Source organism: Pomacea canaliculata, linkage group LG2 (assembly GCF_003073045.1).
Source record: "Pomacea canaliculata isolate SZHN2017 linkage group LG2, ASM307304v1, whole genome shotgun sequence".
NCBI classification, from domain to species: domain Eukaryota; kingdom Metazoa; phylum Mollusca; class Gastropoda; order Architaenioglossa; family Ampullariidae; genus Pomacea; species Pomacea canaliculata.
Genome location: NC_037591.1, coordinates 44,689,129 through 44,707,164, shown reverse-complemented (window position 1 = coordinate 44,707,164; position 18,036 = coordinate 44,689,129). Strand labels below are relative to the sequence as shown.

Sequence of the window (18,036 nt, the reverse complement as noted above, 5' to 3'; positions counted from 1 at the left end):
GAAGATCAACCAATCAAAAGAGCAGCACGATCGTCTTCGCGCCAGGCGTGAACAAGGTACGAAACATACTTTGTTCTGTAAAACAAAGTTGAGGCGTCGAAAATTTCAGCGAAACACATTCTCTGGAATTAAGGTATAAGTCTACAGGTTTTTTTTTAATTAAATAATCAAGCGTGCAAGTTAAAATCATTTATTCTTACATTAACTAGTAAGACTATCCAAGTATCAGCACTTGTTAACTCAGTCATGTGTTATTAGTGTTGGCTGCATCAGTACCCTAAGTATAGGATATCGAGTTTGCCGTATATGTTACTCTCTTCTTTGATAAGATCTTGCCATTAATGCCGGCAGTGGCCACAAATCTCAGTATGTTTTGACAGAAGCTGACACTTTTAAAGTTGAGAATGTGGCAATAAAACTGTAACTCCCCCACTTCAAAAGATATTTGGTCATAAAAATAAATGTTCTTTACGTTATGAAATCCGTAAGGTGTGATTTATATGACCTGGTAAACAACTCATTTATTTTACAAATATTGGCTTCATCCTTTTGCTTGGCCTCTTCATGGCTGATAATTTTTGTAATTGTAACAGGAACAATATAAAGTAACTTTACTAAAGAAGAATCAGAGATATTGTTAGTAGCTACTTCTGCATATTGTTTTAGAATGGCATCACAAGTGCAACGCCGACTTGAGTTTCCAGTGAGAAAGAGCACACGTGTGAAGAAAACTGTTGAGACAGCAGAGAATGTGGACAGTTTTGATGCTCCATCATCAACTGTAAGAAGGAGTTCTAGAAGTAAGTTTTGACATAAACCAACCTTGCCTAAGAAAAGTAAATAAAGACACTTCAATTGAGAATAAATAACTTTCCTATACTCTTCTTTATGAGCCTAAAATCTTTAATTGAAATTAACTTTTTATTTTTTAATATGAAATTCAAAGTTTTTATTTTGGGTGTTTACAGATTTACAGAGAGGTTATTCCACAAGACAAAAAGCTGCATCCTCTACAGAAAAAGGAAAGTGCAATCAGGCCATTAAGATGTCACAAAAGGAATTTTCTACAAAAGAGAGTGCTGCATGCACAACTGAAAAAAAGTGGAGTTTATCTATGAAAGAGACATCTTTATTCAGGCAGAAAGGTAAATGGTTTCCACTTTTGTCCATTGTCCTGTGGAATGCATTAAAGTATCTCTACTTTGTCATTTTTAACATTTGTAGTAGTCTTCTGTTAACTCATTCATTGAGCTATAGGATAGCTAGTTCAATATGGGTATATTAACACAACTGAGCCATAGAGCTTTGAAGAATGCGAACTGTAATGGACCAAAACCAACACAAAAGCACACAGATGCAGGAACATTGTTGTGCAAATTGCTGAATACATACAACTTCAACTTTCATAATTTTCTAATGCATATATTTTACACATCACAGTCGTTGTAGTACCAATAGTGTCCCAGACTCAGTTATGGAAAGTGGCACAATCCGTCAGTGTTGGTTGAATGAAGAAATATGTTGTAGAAGAATATGGTTTCCCAGTAAAGCTTGAAATTTTGGTTGGCATATGTTGTTGGACAATGCCAGTGTCTGCTTACTGGCCATCTTTCCTTTTCCCACTGGTCAGCTGACCCTTGTGCATTGATATAACCAATCTCATGATGGCAAGACATGCGGCAATAATCTGGTACAGTTTATTTCTTTTGTGTTTTTTCTTAGTCTGCACATTTTTTTTATCCTGGCCAAATATTACTACACCCATGTATACAGTTAATGTGTAGGCTACATTTGTTTTGTTAATTTTACTCCAAATCATTTCTGATGTAATTATATAATGTTACCCATTATAAGATGTGTTACCAGTGATTCTAAATGTAAACACCAAATTTACCAAACATTAACTAAAAGCAAACATTTTGACATCAGTGATACCCTTTTTCCATGTCATTGATGTCAACAAAATGTCTCAGGGTATTCTGTAACTAAGGGGGAGAAGGAGAGACGTCCCAAGCACAGATGTGCTGCTCCTGAAGCAGTGTACTTATGATGAATGCATCATATCTACACAGGTGCCATGTCAGTTACAAGCTTGACTTGAAAGACATGCAAGTCCAATGTTTACAATAAATTCACAAAAGATCTGCAAATTTAAGGGCAGTGATATGTTGTAACTGAATGCCGTGTGCTGCCCCACTGTCATACGGCAGTGAAGTAATAATAATAAGGGGAACTTATAACGCAGCATCACAACCAAGATACATCACACTCTCTGCGCAGACCAATAATGATAAATAAAAGATAATTGACAGCGGACAGTGAGGTATGTATAGACACAATGACCAACATAAAGATGAGGTACTAGAAGGTAGAAGGTAAAGCAGTGAGTCGTTACATGATGGTTAGCATGACAATATTGCCAGGGAGTTAAGAATAGTAATTCAAGGATAGCACTTTGTGAACAGATGTTTTCAGAGAGCACTTGAGTGTAGCTTTGTAGTCCAAGTGGCGAATGTGTTGTGGAAGAGAGTTCCACTTCTTAGCAGCAAGCACAGTGTTTGACTTGGGAAGGTTTATTTTGAGCATCGTTCTTTCTAATGACTTTCCCGATGACAACTACAAATCTAAACTCAGAATCTTGGATGGTGAATGTGTAACCAGGCTACAGACAACTCTGGTCCTCCATTTTAATTTATCTGCAGGATTCCTTTTCTATAATTTATGGGTTTGCTTAAGGTGTAGTCTTTTGAGCATGGTGCGTTGAGCTCATGTCCACGTGGGAAATTTGTTTATAAAGTTTATTTTTATTATGATTTTTACTTGCAGTTGCAGTTGAGGTTGTGTCTTTTTTTTTTCTTGCTATTCACTACTTGATTTCATGTCTTCAGATATCCTGGACATCAGACCAGTAGTTCACATGACAAATGAATGTGATAATCAGCTGGAAATCAAAAGTAATCTACTGGTTTTGAAAAGTCCTACCAAACGAAAAACAGCTTCATTGTTGTCCCCTCCGACTCCTCCCAAGTCTCCCTGTAAATCCCCACAATCAGCCAAGGAGTGTCAGATGCCTTCCATTGAAAGTAGTAAAGATACGGCATGTTATGCAGGTAATTTACTCTCTTAGCAATAAAGATAAGGCATGTTTTCAATTAATTTACTCTTTAGCAGTTTAGCGTGTTAACTAGTTTTTATGATGCACATTTGTTTAGTTCATCTGCATTGTTTGAATTTTTGTTTTCCAATTAATGTCTTGAAGTACCAAACAAATGGACAATTCCTTCCACGCCTGGGAAACTACCAGAACATGTTTCTGTCCTTACGCCACTGAAGTCTCCCCATCTAAGAAGTCTTCAAAGTCCAAAGAAAGTGTCTTCCAAAGAAAATGAACCGTACTTCACAAAGAGTCCGAAACAAACTGCTAACAGACAAGTTAGCCTTAGAAGGCCAAAATGTAAGTGTATGACTACAGTGTCTATGTGTATTATTGTGTTTGTTCAGAAAATATCACCATGATTTTGTACATTGTGAAATCAAATTTTATTACCAGGATACTAACAAGCTGTTGCAGTGATTCTCCAATTACTATCTCAAATTCTGGATTATTTTTTTTCTTCAGTTAAGCTTATATAAACACTTTTTAAGACTTCAGTCTACATAAACTGGAATGTACAGATATGCATGTTTCCCTCAGGTCAGATTTACCAAACAGCAAAACAGGCTTTGCATACAGCCAAACCAAATCACCTGGTTGGGAGGGAACAGGAAGTGGTTGAAATCAAAGACTTCCTTAGCCACCTCCTGCACAAAAAGTCAGCCGGCAGCATGTACATATCAGGGCCACCTGGCACTGGCAAGACGGCCACTTTGCTTCACATCATTGATGATTTAAAGGTTTGTGTTGGCTAGCAGAAACATGACCAATCAGAAATTTTATAGTTAGGTTCAGAAAATGCTCTAAATAGACTGTTAAAGGTAGTTGGGCTCAAATTTGAAACATGGTTGCATAAGAATCACTTATAGGTATTTCTTAAACAGCTCTAGGACAGTTTATGTATATTGCCATTTTGCATGCTCTTGCAGGAACAAAAATATACTGACCATAGTTTGTGATATAATAGGGCCTGATTGGCAAGAAAAGTGGGAAGTGATTAGGGGGGACACTTTAATACAGCAGCAAGCTACTCTGTCTGGGAAGTGATTAGGGGGGACACTTTAATACAGCACCAAGCTGCTGTGTCAGTCTGACCCCTGTTGTATCTACAGGTATGGGTCAAAAGTCGCTTTTCTCAGTTAACTGCTGGAGACAGTTTACTTTCATGTTTTGATGAAATTGAAAATATCACAATGCTTTATAGCTTTTAGTCAGTCTTTATATTTCCTTATTGTTAGAATTGGATTACAGTAAATATGTTTTTGGGGTTTCACAGATGCTGTACAGCTGCCAGATCGTCTACCTTAATTGCATGATAGTTAAAGATGCGTCCAGCATATGCCAGAAGCTTTGTGCTGAACTCAACATAGCAACACCCATAGCTGGCAAAATTAATTTAAAGAGCATGGAAAAAATTATGGTGTCAAGCAAGAAAAACATGTGAAGTAAAGATAATTTCAAGCTGATTGTGTAAGTTGACTGCACATGTAGCTTGCATTTGTGCTGATGATTTCTGAGTAGTACTGGGTATCTGCAGCACATTGTTATCTAGACAGTTCATGTTGTTGGTCATATCTTGTCCAGTACACATTTCCATAACTCATTGCGATCACCTCCCTTTCAGTCAAGATTTCTCCGTTAGTCATCACATTTTGGCTATTTAAAAAAAAAATTATACAAAAATAACTATATCATGAAACTATAATTTTGAATTAGGTTTAAACATCACATTATCAGAAATGAACTGTTTTATCTTTAGGAAATAGTATGTTTAGGTTGTTTTTGCTTGTTGTTGTTTTTTTTTTTTTTTTTTTAAATATTTTTTATATAGAAAATTCACATATATCATTATTCCTGAAGCTGCCTTTCAGTTTTGTATTTCAGAAGTAGAGCCACAGTGAAAACTTAGTATATACGGAAAAAGTTCTAGTTAAAGTAAAACTTGTTTCATCCTGACATGAATACATCTTATCCAGAATAAGGAAAATCATAAGAATCCCAGTAATATGGCTGATTTTGACCAAAAAAAAAGGACAGAACAAGGTGTGAACTTTGACCCATGTACAGTGTTCCCTCGCTACTTCGCGGTTCATATATCGCGGATTCACTACTTCGCAGTTTGTTTTTTTTGAGTGAAGTATCGATCGATACTTCCGCGCTAGGAATTATCGTTGTACAAAATACCATAGCTATATTTGTATTTCTATTAAAATACCATGGTTATTTTGTAGATAGAAAGAAAGAAATAATTGTGTATGAGAAATCCATTGCTATGCGTAAGCCACGAGCCATGATTGGTATCTCCCATCTCGCAGCCAGTTCACATCAGTTTTTTGGGTTTCTCTGAGTACAGTTATAATTTTTTTTTACACTAATTTGTTATTGTACTGTATTAATACCATGATTAATATATTACTTTACACTCACATGATATTGTTTTACATGTATATATTATTATTGCATGTATGTCCCTATTTCGCGGAAATTCGTTTATCGCGGCTGATCATAACACCTATCCCCCGCGATAAACGAGGGAACACTGTACTCTGTCATGTTTTGCTCACCATACTACAAAGAACTTAAATTTGAAAGAGACCAAATGTCCTTTCATACAAACTTGGGGGGGGGGGGTTTACGCAGTTTTACAAACCAAGGGAAGTAATTTTTGGAACAATGATTCATCTTTAAAATGAGGTATTCTTTGTTCCTGTACCATTAATTGCAGCTTGCCAGTGTGACCTCAATGAGTTAACCCTTATAGCACTACATATATTATAAGTATTACAAAGAAAATGGCTAGTAACAAGACGGTGAAGACATCAGAGAGGGAAGTTTATTTTTATTATTGCTGCTCTTGGGTAAACATTAGACCAAAGAAAACCTTTATATTTCCGGGAAGGAGAAAAACTTTCCAATAAAAGTAATGAAAATTGCCTTCCTCAGCAGAATTATAAGGGTTAAGAAATGAAAAACTTTTTTCTGGACATTTTGATGAGAGCGCCAAAATGCATCTATTACATAATTGTTATGACACTTGTGCTGTGTTGTGTGTCAACAGAATTATGATCCTAGATGAGATAGATCAACTGAGCAGCAAACATCAGGAGGTTCTTTATCACATATTTGAGTGGCCATCACTTCCTGGCTCCAAGGTTATACTTCTTGGTAAGTATGTTTATATCTAGCAGCTCTCAGCGTTTAGATTTATGCAATACAGTTATATGGTTCAGTTGCATCAGAAGAAAATAGAGTTACTTGTTTTAAATTATTACTGACATGAACTTCATAAATATTCTGAGAGTTTCTGTTTTATTATTTTTCAGGTGTTGCCAATGCTTTGGATTTGACTGATAGAATTTTGCCACGTCTGCAAACCAAGCCACAGTATAGGCCAATGCTTCTACACTTTGCTCCTTACACTTATGAAGAGATCACTAAAATCATCGATGACCGATTGTCTCAGGTGTGTACAGTCCCTTTCATTCTTGACCATCTTTATTGACTATGTTAAGATTGCTTACTTATGATTGATGGGGAGCTCACACTGAAGTTATCAGTCTGTATAATTTGTTTTGGGGATAAAGGGTACAATAGTAAACTGCATGCCCATGTTTTAAAAATTCTTAAATGTTTGTTATTTGAAATTGGCAAGAAAACTGTACTTTAGGTAAGATATTTTGCCTTCCCTCCATGTGTAAAAAGAAAGGAAAACAAGAATAACTCCACCTCTAAAGCCATTGCAAATAAAGAAATAAACTCATATCCTGTTCACAAAGCAGTATTATTACTTCAGCTATCTTAATATGGTTTGACACGCTGTCATACCTAACAGAAAGAAATTAAAAGATTATTTTTTTGGCCACCACTTAATTGATGTGTGCCATAATGTGATAAGTCTAAAACTTGTATTTGTAAAAGGCACTGCTTTTGTATTATTTATGTTCTGCATTCCTCCATATATATATACACACACATGCACACACCTCTCTCTATATAATTCATTCATTTTCTATATGAAATCGCAGATGCTTGTGGTGAATATTCATAAATTTGAATTATTAGACTGTATGTTATTTTATGACAGAGTCAGAATGGTGATGTTATTGTTGAGAAGAGTGCAGTTCAGTTCTGTGCCAGGAAAGTGGCTGCAGTTGCTGGGGACATGAGAAAGGCTTTGGATGTTTGCCGGAGGGCAGTGGAAATGGCTGAATCAGAGATTCGTAGCCAAAACGTGTTGAAAATTAATGGTAAACGTTTTGGTTTTAAATCTTTTTTTGCAATAAGTACTTGACACAATTCATAGTTCGTTCAGTAATTATACTATGCAGAAAAAAAGACCAGTTGCACACTGACCCAGGGTTAGTTTTGTGTGTGTGTGTTTTGGCAATGTAACTTCAGAAATATCACTATGGTTTCGTTATTTTCCTTTATTTCTTATTCATGAAGTTAATGTTGTATAGGATATAACATAAACCAGTTGCAAGCAGCAATGTTTGTCATTTCAGTCCTTTTACTGCTAGTTGATATAAATATCATGTTTGTCTTTTTTTTTTCTCTCTCTCTCTCTCTCTTTCAGATTGCAACAGTCCATCGAAACCAAAAAGTCCTGCAGTCAAAAAGATAGGAGTGGGACATATTTCTAAAGTGATGTCTGAAGTGTATGGCTCAAGTGTCCAAGCCCAGCGAAGTGATGAGATACCCCTGCAACAGAAGCTCGCTGTTTGCACCCTGCTTTTGATTATTAAAAATAGCAAGTTTAAGGAAGTTCCCTTGGGCAAGGTAATAACCTGCATTCCAGGAATGGGGTAGCATTAATCTTTTGCTTAGTGGCTTCACTGTTACTGTATCAAATAGGTGACATTCAAATTTCTTCTTTAGCTTTACCAGATGACCCGACTGCTAGGAGCCGATAGAATACAACTGCTATTTAATCCTGGTCAGTGTGTATAGGGGCCTTGGCCTTTACCTGTTCTGGTTGGTTAATAAGCTGTAAGCCTCTGTACTTGCCTGTTTGCTAAATGAACTTTTAACCCCTGCCTTTAGTCGTTATGCTTCTTGCCCTTGGAAGAACACACATTAGGTTAATGAATTGACAGGGTTGTTGTGCTGAAAATGACATCTAGTTCTTAGCTCAAGATCTCTTTGGGTCACAGTTTAGATATACAGGCTGTACAATCATTTATCAAACACAAAATAAATTGATCAATAATGAAGAACATGGCTAAAATCATCAGAAGATTGCTGGTATTCACATAATCACATATCACCAGAGAGAATCTGTATTAAAATGTTTTGAGATAATGTGAGGTCATTTCTTACTCTGGGGTTTTTTCCTATGGAGCAGGGTACTACAACTGTGATCCTTATCCTTTACCACTCGTGTGTAAAGAACTCTATGCTCAAGTAGTGATGTAGATCCTAGTGCACTTGTCCTAATGTTTGCAGTCTATTTTACTTGACTGAATGAAATGTAGATGTTGACAATTGAATTGTAAGCATATTATTATATACTGGGAAAATAAATTAAAATTACAAGGGCCCCGGAAAGATCGTCTACCCCAGGGCCTGTGCTGGCTCTCGGCAGCCCTGCTTAACATTAGCAGCAAGTGTGTCAAGTTTATAGGTCTGGTGGATTCAACCAACTGGCAGAAATGGCAGATCTGTGCACCTGTCAGTTCTTGTGTTTCTTTGGTTATAAGCTCGTTTCATGTGACACCTCAGCTGAAAGTGGTCAGGCCCCTCCCTTCTTGATGAGGCAATGAAAAGTGGAGGGGGGTGGCAACAGCAGTACAAGTGAGGCATTTGTAGATTTACCTGCTTAAGTCCCTTTATTATCTGTGTGCACATGGCATGCCATGGCGTAACCATACTGCGGGTATGTTGTTTGGTCAGCAAATAGAGCTTTCAACAGAGCAGACATCTTGATGGTTATTCTCCTAATAGTTGAGTTGCCTGTTAAAGATAAAATAAAACTTTCATTAATTTTCTTCAATACTTTCCAGACAAAACAACTGCCCTCCCAGCCTTTCCCTTGTCTACATGACGAAAAGACTGACATTTTTTTTTTCTTCTTCTTCTTCTTCACAGTGTTTTATGATCTTGGGTGTTTCAGTGGAGTCTCTGATGACCAGGGCCACTAAGTGGGAACAATAATTCATTTCTTAAAGAGCAGTTGTAGCATATTCCCATTATGTTTTCAAAGTATCTTTTTCTTTGTATTGTGCACAAAATCATAGAAGTAACTAAGTGGGTGACTTAACACCATATTGTCTACTTACAAAATGAAAATAGGTGGCATGGAATAAACATTTTTCATAAAAGAACATCTAGTCATTATGATGACAACTGATTGTAAACAAAGATGTTCAAATGTGTTCGTTTTAGTTTATTTCTTGTTACTCCTCAAGGAGTATAGGGCCACTTGTTCAAATGAGAATACATGAAAATAGATTCAGAAAGGAGGAGGCAAAAAAAAAAAATGATCATCTTTTGACAAGACTGCTGCTTTTCAAATGTTTTCCAAAAATATCAGAGGCTATAAGATAGTTGCATATGGTAGCAAAAAAAAAACAAAACAAAAAAACAGATCCAGTGAACATTTTGTAAATTGTTTTTGTACAGCTATATGAGACCTACTGCAAGGTGTGTCGCCGACAGCAAGTGGCACAAGTTGACCAGTCGGAATTTCATTCTGTGTGTGTCCTGCTGGAGTCACGAGGAATAATTGGCATTAAAAAGGCAAAAGAAACTCGTCTCTGCAAGGTTTGAACATTTCTTGTATCTAGGGGGCTAAAAATATAGTTCATATTGCAATAGCATAACCAGTGCATCTGATGTTTTTTTAATGGGGTAGAGATGAGCATACTGACAGTCTTGATCACCATCTGGTACACTTGCACTACCCAGAAAGTCCGATTCAATCAGATGGTGCATGCAGAACCGTTGGCTGTGGCCTTTCTTGGGTATGCACATCATTGTGCAGGGAGTGGAAAATTGTGGCTAATGAGTCACATGCAGGTGCATAATGGGTGTATGCCTTGTGTTGGCAGGACAGGAATTTTCATTTTCTTATGCATTTTATTTTTTACGTTGACATAAAATCATGCACTTATAGGGCATCTGCAGAGATGGGGAGGGGATAGGAGTTAGTTGGTATTTGTTGAGTGGTCAAGCAGCCATCATTAAGACATTTTCCTTGTGTAATGTCACATGACAAATAAATGAATTATTTGCCTTTGTGTCCACATCTATAATGCCATTCTTTACATGAACAGTGCAGCTCTAGTCAGCAGATTAACTGCACTTTTAAAAAAGCTCTGAACGTCCAAACTTCCATCATCCAGCTGGAATACATGGAATTGTTCTAGTGGAGGTGAAGGTACTTGTCGGAACCATTGACCAAAGTGACCACAAAGATAGCTCCTCACCCCACTCAGCTTGGGTCTAATCATTGTTTTCCACCATAAGGCAGAAGATCGGCCTTTAAGTATTCTGAAGTCTACTCTGTTAATAATTTGGTAGTGTGCATGGATGTTCTTGTAACTCTGTGGATGTAAAACATCATTAATCTCCTAGAATGTGCTAGCAGTTAACTGTTGCTAGCTGTCAACTGTGATTTCTACATAAATTTGCTTTAGAACACAAGAAATTTGACTTCTATGAGAGGTTGTAATGAAGCACAATCAACTGTTGTGGACTGGTAAATAAAGAGGCAACGGTATACAAGCTGTCTCTTTCAAAATTGTGTGCCTCGTTTATTTCAGATTATTTCTGCAAAGATTCATAGGGCAAATGATCAGTCAGAAGCAGTTTTTTTTTTAAACATAAAGGAGTTAGTCATAGTAGAGAAAGCATTTATATAGTAAAATACATTTCATGAAAATTTTGGGGGTCATAGTGTAGAATAGCAGTGGGGAAGGTCTTTTGGTGCCTGATAGTGTAGTGCAGCGGTTCTCAACCTTTTACTTGTGACGCCCCCCTGACGAACAAAGGTACGTCCACGCGCCCCCCTTAGCCACACAATGTAAGCTAATTTCACTAATACCGGTATAAGAAACTTTTTAAAAAATGACACGTCGTGCCCCACAGGTTGAGAACTGCTGGTGTAGTGGATAATACACTCGCTAGCCACCACTATGTATAGGTGCTCAGTTCAGATCTCTGTATGCAACACCTGTTGGTTGGTGTTTTTCGATGGGTACTGCGGTTTCCTCTTCTTCCCTCATAGTTTAAAATCGCCTCTAGGTAGAAGCACTTTCCTGCCAAAGCAACCAATCAGAGAAAGTCTTAATGAAGATGTTCACCTGTACTTTCAACAAATACAAATTCTAATGCATGTATTCATGTGGCTTTATTTTCATGAATCATCTGTTCTCTTTCTCAGATAACACTGCGGCAAGATGAAAAAGAACTTGAACAGACTTTACAGGATCGTGTTTTGGTATCCACCATTTTAAAAGATGGTCTCCCAAAGTAGTTCAAGCTGACAACAGTGTTCTTGGACCCATCTTGACACAGGAAAAAGCCATCTACAAATCTCTAAATGTTTATTTGGAATTGATGAATTTACATGCATTTCAGTTCTGTTCATTTAAGCATTGTACAGATGATTTTTTTAATTTAAAGACATTGTGCTGAAATCTCGTGATATAAAGGTTTTATAAAACACAAGTGTCGTGTTTCAGATTGATGCTGGGATTTGTAACGTCAGTTTTATGTTTGCATTACTTCTCTTGCTTGTTGCCACCTTGTAGCTAATCATTCACATGCTCCCTTACATTCCCTAATCATCTGAAGTCGGGCGTCCATGCTTTGTTATCTAGAGAAAATGTGTTGAGGGGCGTTTAACCAGTCTATGCATACCTTCAGGTCCTACAGCCATTTGGCTCTTCACTGCCTTGATGCTCAAAGGGTAGCTGAGAAGGAACAAGCTATAATGATGCAGAGCTCGCCCAACAAGATTCATGATAAAATTTATTTTTGTATGCATTCTTTACCTTTTTTATGAGGCTACATTTAAAACAATGAATCGCACTTTTATGAGGCAAATCACCACCAGTTTGTGGTGTCAAGGAAATTTTAGTGTAGTACGTTTTAATTACATGTTCTGAGTATCTGCCATCAGCTTTTCATAAAATTTAAATTTTTATGTTCTGATGGCTTTAGGTTATGATTAGTTTGTGGCCTTTTTGGCCACAACCCTTCTTTTACACTTTATTCACTCTTTTCCATTACTCATGCTTCTTGTCTTGGCTTTTACTAAAGATTTTGTGGCAACAACACTTGGGAAACTTGTCCCTAAACTTTTTAAAATAAGTTTGCTTTATGTTGCCATAATATAGCCTAAGTTGCTATCTATCTATTCCTCTTCCTGCATCAGGTTGCACATAAGGCCTCAACCAGAGTCCGCCACCGATGTCGATCGGCTGAAACCCGCTCTAGGTGACCCCATGTCCAGCCCTTTCCCTTCATCTCCCTTTCCACTGTTCTTCTCCAAGTTTCCTTTGGGCAGCCTCGTTTTCTTCGGCCGTCTGGAGTCCATCATAGGGCGACTCTGGAAAGGTCTGCTGTCTGCTGGCGGAGCACATGTCCAATCCATCGCCAACGCCTTCGTTGAACAGCCTAAGTTGCTAGCATGGCATAAAACAGCCAACCATTCAACCTTTTCATGGATGTACGAAGCATAAAGCAAGTATTTGTGAATTTATTTCTATGAGGTATCACCTAAAGAGAAAGCTGAAAGTTGGTGCTTCCTTTAGACAAAGTTAATTCTTACTATCATTTGCATGAAAATGAAGCAATGCTTTATTATGGGGTATGCAGAGAAAGGGCTAAATTTCATGGGCTAAGGACCCAGTGTGCTGATCATTCTTTGCTATTCTGTACCTCTGATTATTCCTTTATATAGGTTCTTGACCACACCAGCCCACAAAGCTTTGCCAGATGGTTTGTTCATCATCCCTGCTTTCAACAATAACTGTTACTGAACCTTAGGTTTTTAACTGGGGAAATCCTTGCGCAAATATTTTTATATTATTGCAATCTCATTCACATTGAAAACTTTACACCATGCCTTCACTTTTGGCAAGTAAAGATGACAAGAATTTAGGGGGCAAGACAATAGTAACCCTATCCAGATCAGGGACTATGAAGTACTAAGTTTGAACGGGTTATTCTGGATAAGGACCCTAGTTTCGATACCAAGTTGATGACAAGACATAGAAGTTTCAGCCATGAGTATTTAACAGTCTAAACAAATTCTACTTTTTTTAACCCCATCACTTTTTTCGTTTCTTGCTACTTTTTTGTTTTGCAAATTACATGGGAGCCCCCTTCCAAAGTTGGCAGCCAACTGCAGCATTACCAGGGGTGATGATTAGGATTTAGCAAAGCAGTACCATCAATTTTGCTACCTTGCTTTAAAGAGAAAACGGTGTTCTAGACTATGTGCCTCACACGATGCCAAGCCGGTGACTTTCTAAGGATCAGTCACTACCCTCATAGGATACCATGAACCCTTTCAACTGGGCAGTAGTTCCAGCATTTCTGGTTAACTTCATTCTTCAAGGTACACTTCAAGGCTGACCTGAGTGCTGTTAATTTTGGATTATAAGCCACATTTACCCTAGCCTTAAATCCAGCAGCTTTTTTCAGATTTAAGTGAGCTATATGTTCAATTAAGTGTTAATTGTTCACTAAACCAAAGCTGCATACAATTGAAGAATTCAGATCAGTTGCTGGAGCAGATCCTTATGAGGCCATAAACAAGATGAAATGCCTATGATGCAGCTTATTTGTGAAATAAAATGTTACTGGCTGCAGCTTATCCACAGGTGCGCTCGATGGATTGAAATTTATGGCAACTGGCACATACGAAGGAGTGAACCGTCATTCCATGCAGGGCCCGATAACCGTCTCAAATTTGTTCCTTCTTAACCACTTTATTTCCAGTCATTCTGTCCAAGGCCCAGCATCACTCATCCACTCGCACTAGTGTTAATGAAGGTCTATTTTCCTTTGGGTCGATTCTAGTTTGCAAAGATAAAAACTTTCTCTATTCAATTTTTTTAAACTGCACGTGACGCAAATAAAATATATATAACATATCACTTTTTTAAAATTATATGGTATGTAGCTTTACACATTTATATTTTATTGCTTTTAATTCTTGAAGAACAGGCTTGGCACACTTCTGACTTGCAATTCATTCTTGTCTACATTGCTACAAAAGTATTTCCATCAAAAGATTGTTTAATGGACAGCAGAGTGAGATATGTTTTCTCATTGGAACTTCTAACCTGGAACTACATCAACTTGTGCATCTCATGGCTGTGCTTGTTGCACCATATATACCTCTTCAAAAATCCTATGCCTGCACTAATTCCACTAGTGGTCATCACAGCATTCATTTTACACTAGGCCTTAAATCCGATTTTAATCCTTTGTTAAATTTTTGACATAGTTCTCAGAAGTAACTACCTAGTGTCCTTAATATTGCTGCATTTTTTAACAAGTCAACTTTTTTTGGGGGGGGGGGGGGGTAAAGCAGTGGTTCTCAAAGTGTGGTCCAGGAGCATAAGTCAGGTGGTCCACGGCTGCAGTCGTCATGTCAACAAAGTGATGCATTCCTCGCGTTAACATTTTAATTACAAATAATGAGGTAGGTAGTTTTATGTCCTTATTACTATACTACTGTCACAAAAGGACATTTAGTTTTGAATTGTAATGAAACAAATGCGGCAATTTAAATTTGAAATTCATAGTACATAGGTCTTGGTGGTCTGCCATATTTTTTTACTTAAGCGGTCCGAAATACTTGGAGAACCACTGGGGTAAAGTACTACAGAAATTGTATCAACCCTCTGCACACTACAAGTGGTAAAGCTGGCATTATTTAACTAAGGCCTGTACAGCTGATTTGCACCATGTACTCAGTATTGTGGTCAGAGTTAAATCCCTTGTTAATGTAGAGCACTGAGTATGCGATGGACAGACGACAGGAATGTCAGGACAGCATTTGTCGCATAATGAGTGTGCCTTTTAGACAGCTATCTCTGTATACTCGGTATGGTGCTAACCAGGTGACCTGTATGTTCTTTATTACAAAATTGTTTGCTCATATTGCTTTACTTGATTTAGCTGTAGCAATGATTTGCTGCACATACAAGGTTTAGACTGCATTATACGTACAAGGAACCCAGGTGGATGTACAAAGCTACTGGTGGATGCCTCTTTACACAAGTCTAAACGATGGCAAAGGAGACATTTTAATCTACATGTAAATGTATTGCAGACATTTTCTCCAAATATTAGCGAATGAAATCTGCACACTAAAATAAAAACATATTTAGCCAAAAGAACCAATATACAGCAGCATGCTAGACACTGTTGGAAAGACATCTAGATTTCAATGCCAATCATAGCACAAACAAAAAGGGAAAATGCACAAATGTGTGGACAAAAGTTTATTTCTCTCTGTCTATCTCTCAACGCTGTCCACCAGTTCCAGCTCTTGGACCTGCTCCCTCCTGGAAATTATCAAAAAATTCAGTAACAACATTGACAAAATCAACAAGTTTTATATAGACAACTTAGTAGACATTCTTTTAAAACAGAAGAACTTAAAAGGGATGGTACAAAATTGATGGTAAAAGGTTTTAAGAAAATAGCATACCCTGATCGGTCGGAACCTAATCGGAGGGGTTCGATCTTTCCTGGCCTCACGTGAACGGTTGCGCACCACTTTTGAGTGGATAGCACAGGACACGCAGTACAACAGCTTGGCATACAGCTTGGGCAGGGCATAGACTGTAAAAACAATATCAACGTGATTAATGAAATGAATCCACAATTTTCTAAATCTGGTACGTTGAAAGTAATCAGATAAACAGGTCAGCAGCCATTCTGTCAAGCAAAATGAAGCTGCCTGAAACTTTGTATAAACAATGTTATGAACCAGACAAAGCACTATTACCAGAAAACATTAATCGCAAAACAAAAATTCACATATAAAGGCAAATCAATAAGAGCACAGAACAATAAAACTGACAGCAAGTACTAACATTATCTGCCCAAGAGCTGCAGTATCAGTCCGCAAAAGTCACAGCAAATTTTTAGGGAATGGGCACTCTTAGCCTTCAAAAATTTAACCCATAAATCCTGCTATTCCAACCCATCAGGAGATGTGTCTGGCAACTAGAGTTATGTTACTCTTGATTTTTCATCCTTTCAAATCTTAAATCCAAGCACACACTTTTGATAGATACTTAGTCTGGAATAACCCACCTTCATAAACACTGGCATCTGATATATCCCGAACAGCTGCTGCTTCTACAATGTTTCTGATGACAAATTTCTTGATGGCCTTGTCCTTGGGAACGCAACGAGCACAATTGGTGCAGCGGACAAACTTCACGTGTCCGCGTCCCTTCTTGGAGCGACCATTGTTCCTGCGCTTCTGGGTCTGCCAAAATCCACATAAAATTAGACTGATTAGACATAAATGGCAGTCATACTAGTATTACCAATTTATTACTCTATCAGTTACCCAACTTTTTATTTCAGTAGTAATATACCTTGCTTTTTCTAAAATTCCAATGTCAAAGCAACTGAGTACACAATCCACGTCGCACATTAAAAAAATCAAAAGATACTGCAGATTTTCTTCAGAAAATTGTTGTAATCTCAAAATGCATTTATCGATTCATTAGTCAGTAGGCTCGGCGTTTAGATTCTTGAAACACCGCACACTATGCGCTTGGTTATATGCATACTTGTCTGGAACAAGCCTCTTGAGCCTTGAGCCTCACCGACCCCTTCCCTTTAGTGAGAACTTTCTTATTTATGCAATTCATATTGCAGTCACACCTTCAAAGTATGTCCGAGGACCCGTAATCAGCACTCCAATTGGTTAAAATTACCAATCGCAATGATTTAAAATAATTTTAACTTCAGCGAATCCACAGTCCGTATAGTCCACAAAGACTAATTTCCTCGAAGGTTCAATGTTGCCCTATGCTTCACATTTTGAGGACCTGCTGACATTTTGGTCTTACTACATACAACTGTCTATGGCTCTATGCCATGGATATGGACAGCGACTTATCGAAGCACGTGGTCTTTATACAAATTTACAAAACGTTACAGCTAACCATAAAATAAACCTCCAGTATCTAAAACGTGTTAATAAAGCTTAATCAATATTTTGGAAAATGGTCAACACAAGTAAAGCATCCTAGAATTCATAATAGATAAAATTAGTTAGAATCATGATGTCTCACCATCTTGCCTCACTTTCTGACGCGAAAAAGGAAGTTGACAAATGCTTCATGGGAAATATTCATACGCGATAAAAAGAGAAGCCCGATACTTGCTTTTGTACTTATACCCTTTCATAGATTACTTTGTAACTGGCCCGACTTTTGGTTGATGATTATTTGAGCTGAAAGGAAACATGTCATATTTCTTTTTGTTGTTATTATTGTTGTTGCTGTCACGTGATACACAAGACGTCGGCCGCCATTTTGCGTTTTAAGCAGACGATAATAGCTGTTCTGTTTTGGACCGTGAGCGAGGATGGTTTTTGACAATTTGCGATATCAAAGGAAGTTACAAATATAAACAACTGAGATTTGCATCTGCCCTTAAGACATTCATAAAGAAACATTCAGCCGGGATCGAATGAAGTGGACAGTATTGACATATATCGATATCGTCAAATACATTGTGGGTAAGCTTTCCTACCTCAAGTCAAACACGATCGAGACTGCCAAAAGTCATAAGGATGTGAACTATTGAATTGAACTCCTTTATAACTTTCAAAGCATTTGAAAATTTAATCATTTTATTTATAGAAAAGGTGAAATGTGATTTGCTCTACCTTG

General features: G+C 37.5%; 2 protein-coding genes across 2 annotated transcripts; one reads left to right on the top strand and one right to left on the bottom strand.

The window, feature by feature from the left end:
• Positions 1-2: 2 nt before the first annotated feature.
• LOC112556348 (cell division control protein 6 homolog) lies at positions 3-11,821 on the top strand. Its single transcript, XM_025225266.1, has 13 exons — positions 3-133; positions 667-800; positions 969-1,145; positions 2,889-3,110; positions 3,260-3,454; positions 3,695-3,894; positions 4,431-4,594; positions 6,213-6,319; positions 6,478-6,617; positions 7,239-7,401; positions 7,731-7,933; positions 9,776-9,916; positions 11,538-11,821. Exons 2-13 carry the CDS (start codon positions 668-670, stop codon positions 11,628-11,630), a joined length of 1,938 nt encoding a protein of 645 aa, XP_025081051.1. The 5' UTR covers positions 3-133; position 667; the 3' UTR covers positions 11,631-11,821.
• A 3,780-nt stretch (positions 11,822-15,601) lies between these two features.
• LOC112556349 (40S ribosomal protein S26) lies at positions 15,602-17,585 on the bottom strand. Its single transcript, XM_025225267.1, has 4 exons — positions 17,434-17,585; positions 16,439-16,616; positions 15,828-15,961; positions 15,602-15,681 (listed from the first exon to the last, which is right to left on the bottom strand). The coding sequence occupies exons 1-4, from the start codon at positions 17,434-17,436 to the stop codon at positions 15,640-15,642; spliced, it is 357 nt and encodes a 118-aa protein (XP_025081052.1). The 5' UTR covers positions 17,437-17,585; the 3' UTR covers positions 15,602-15,639.
• Positions 17,586-18,036: the final 451 nt, after the last annotated feature.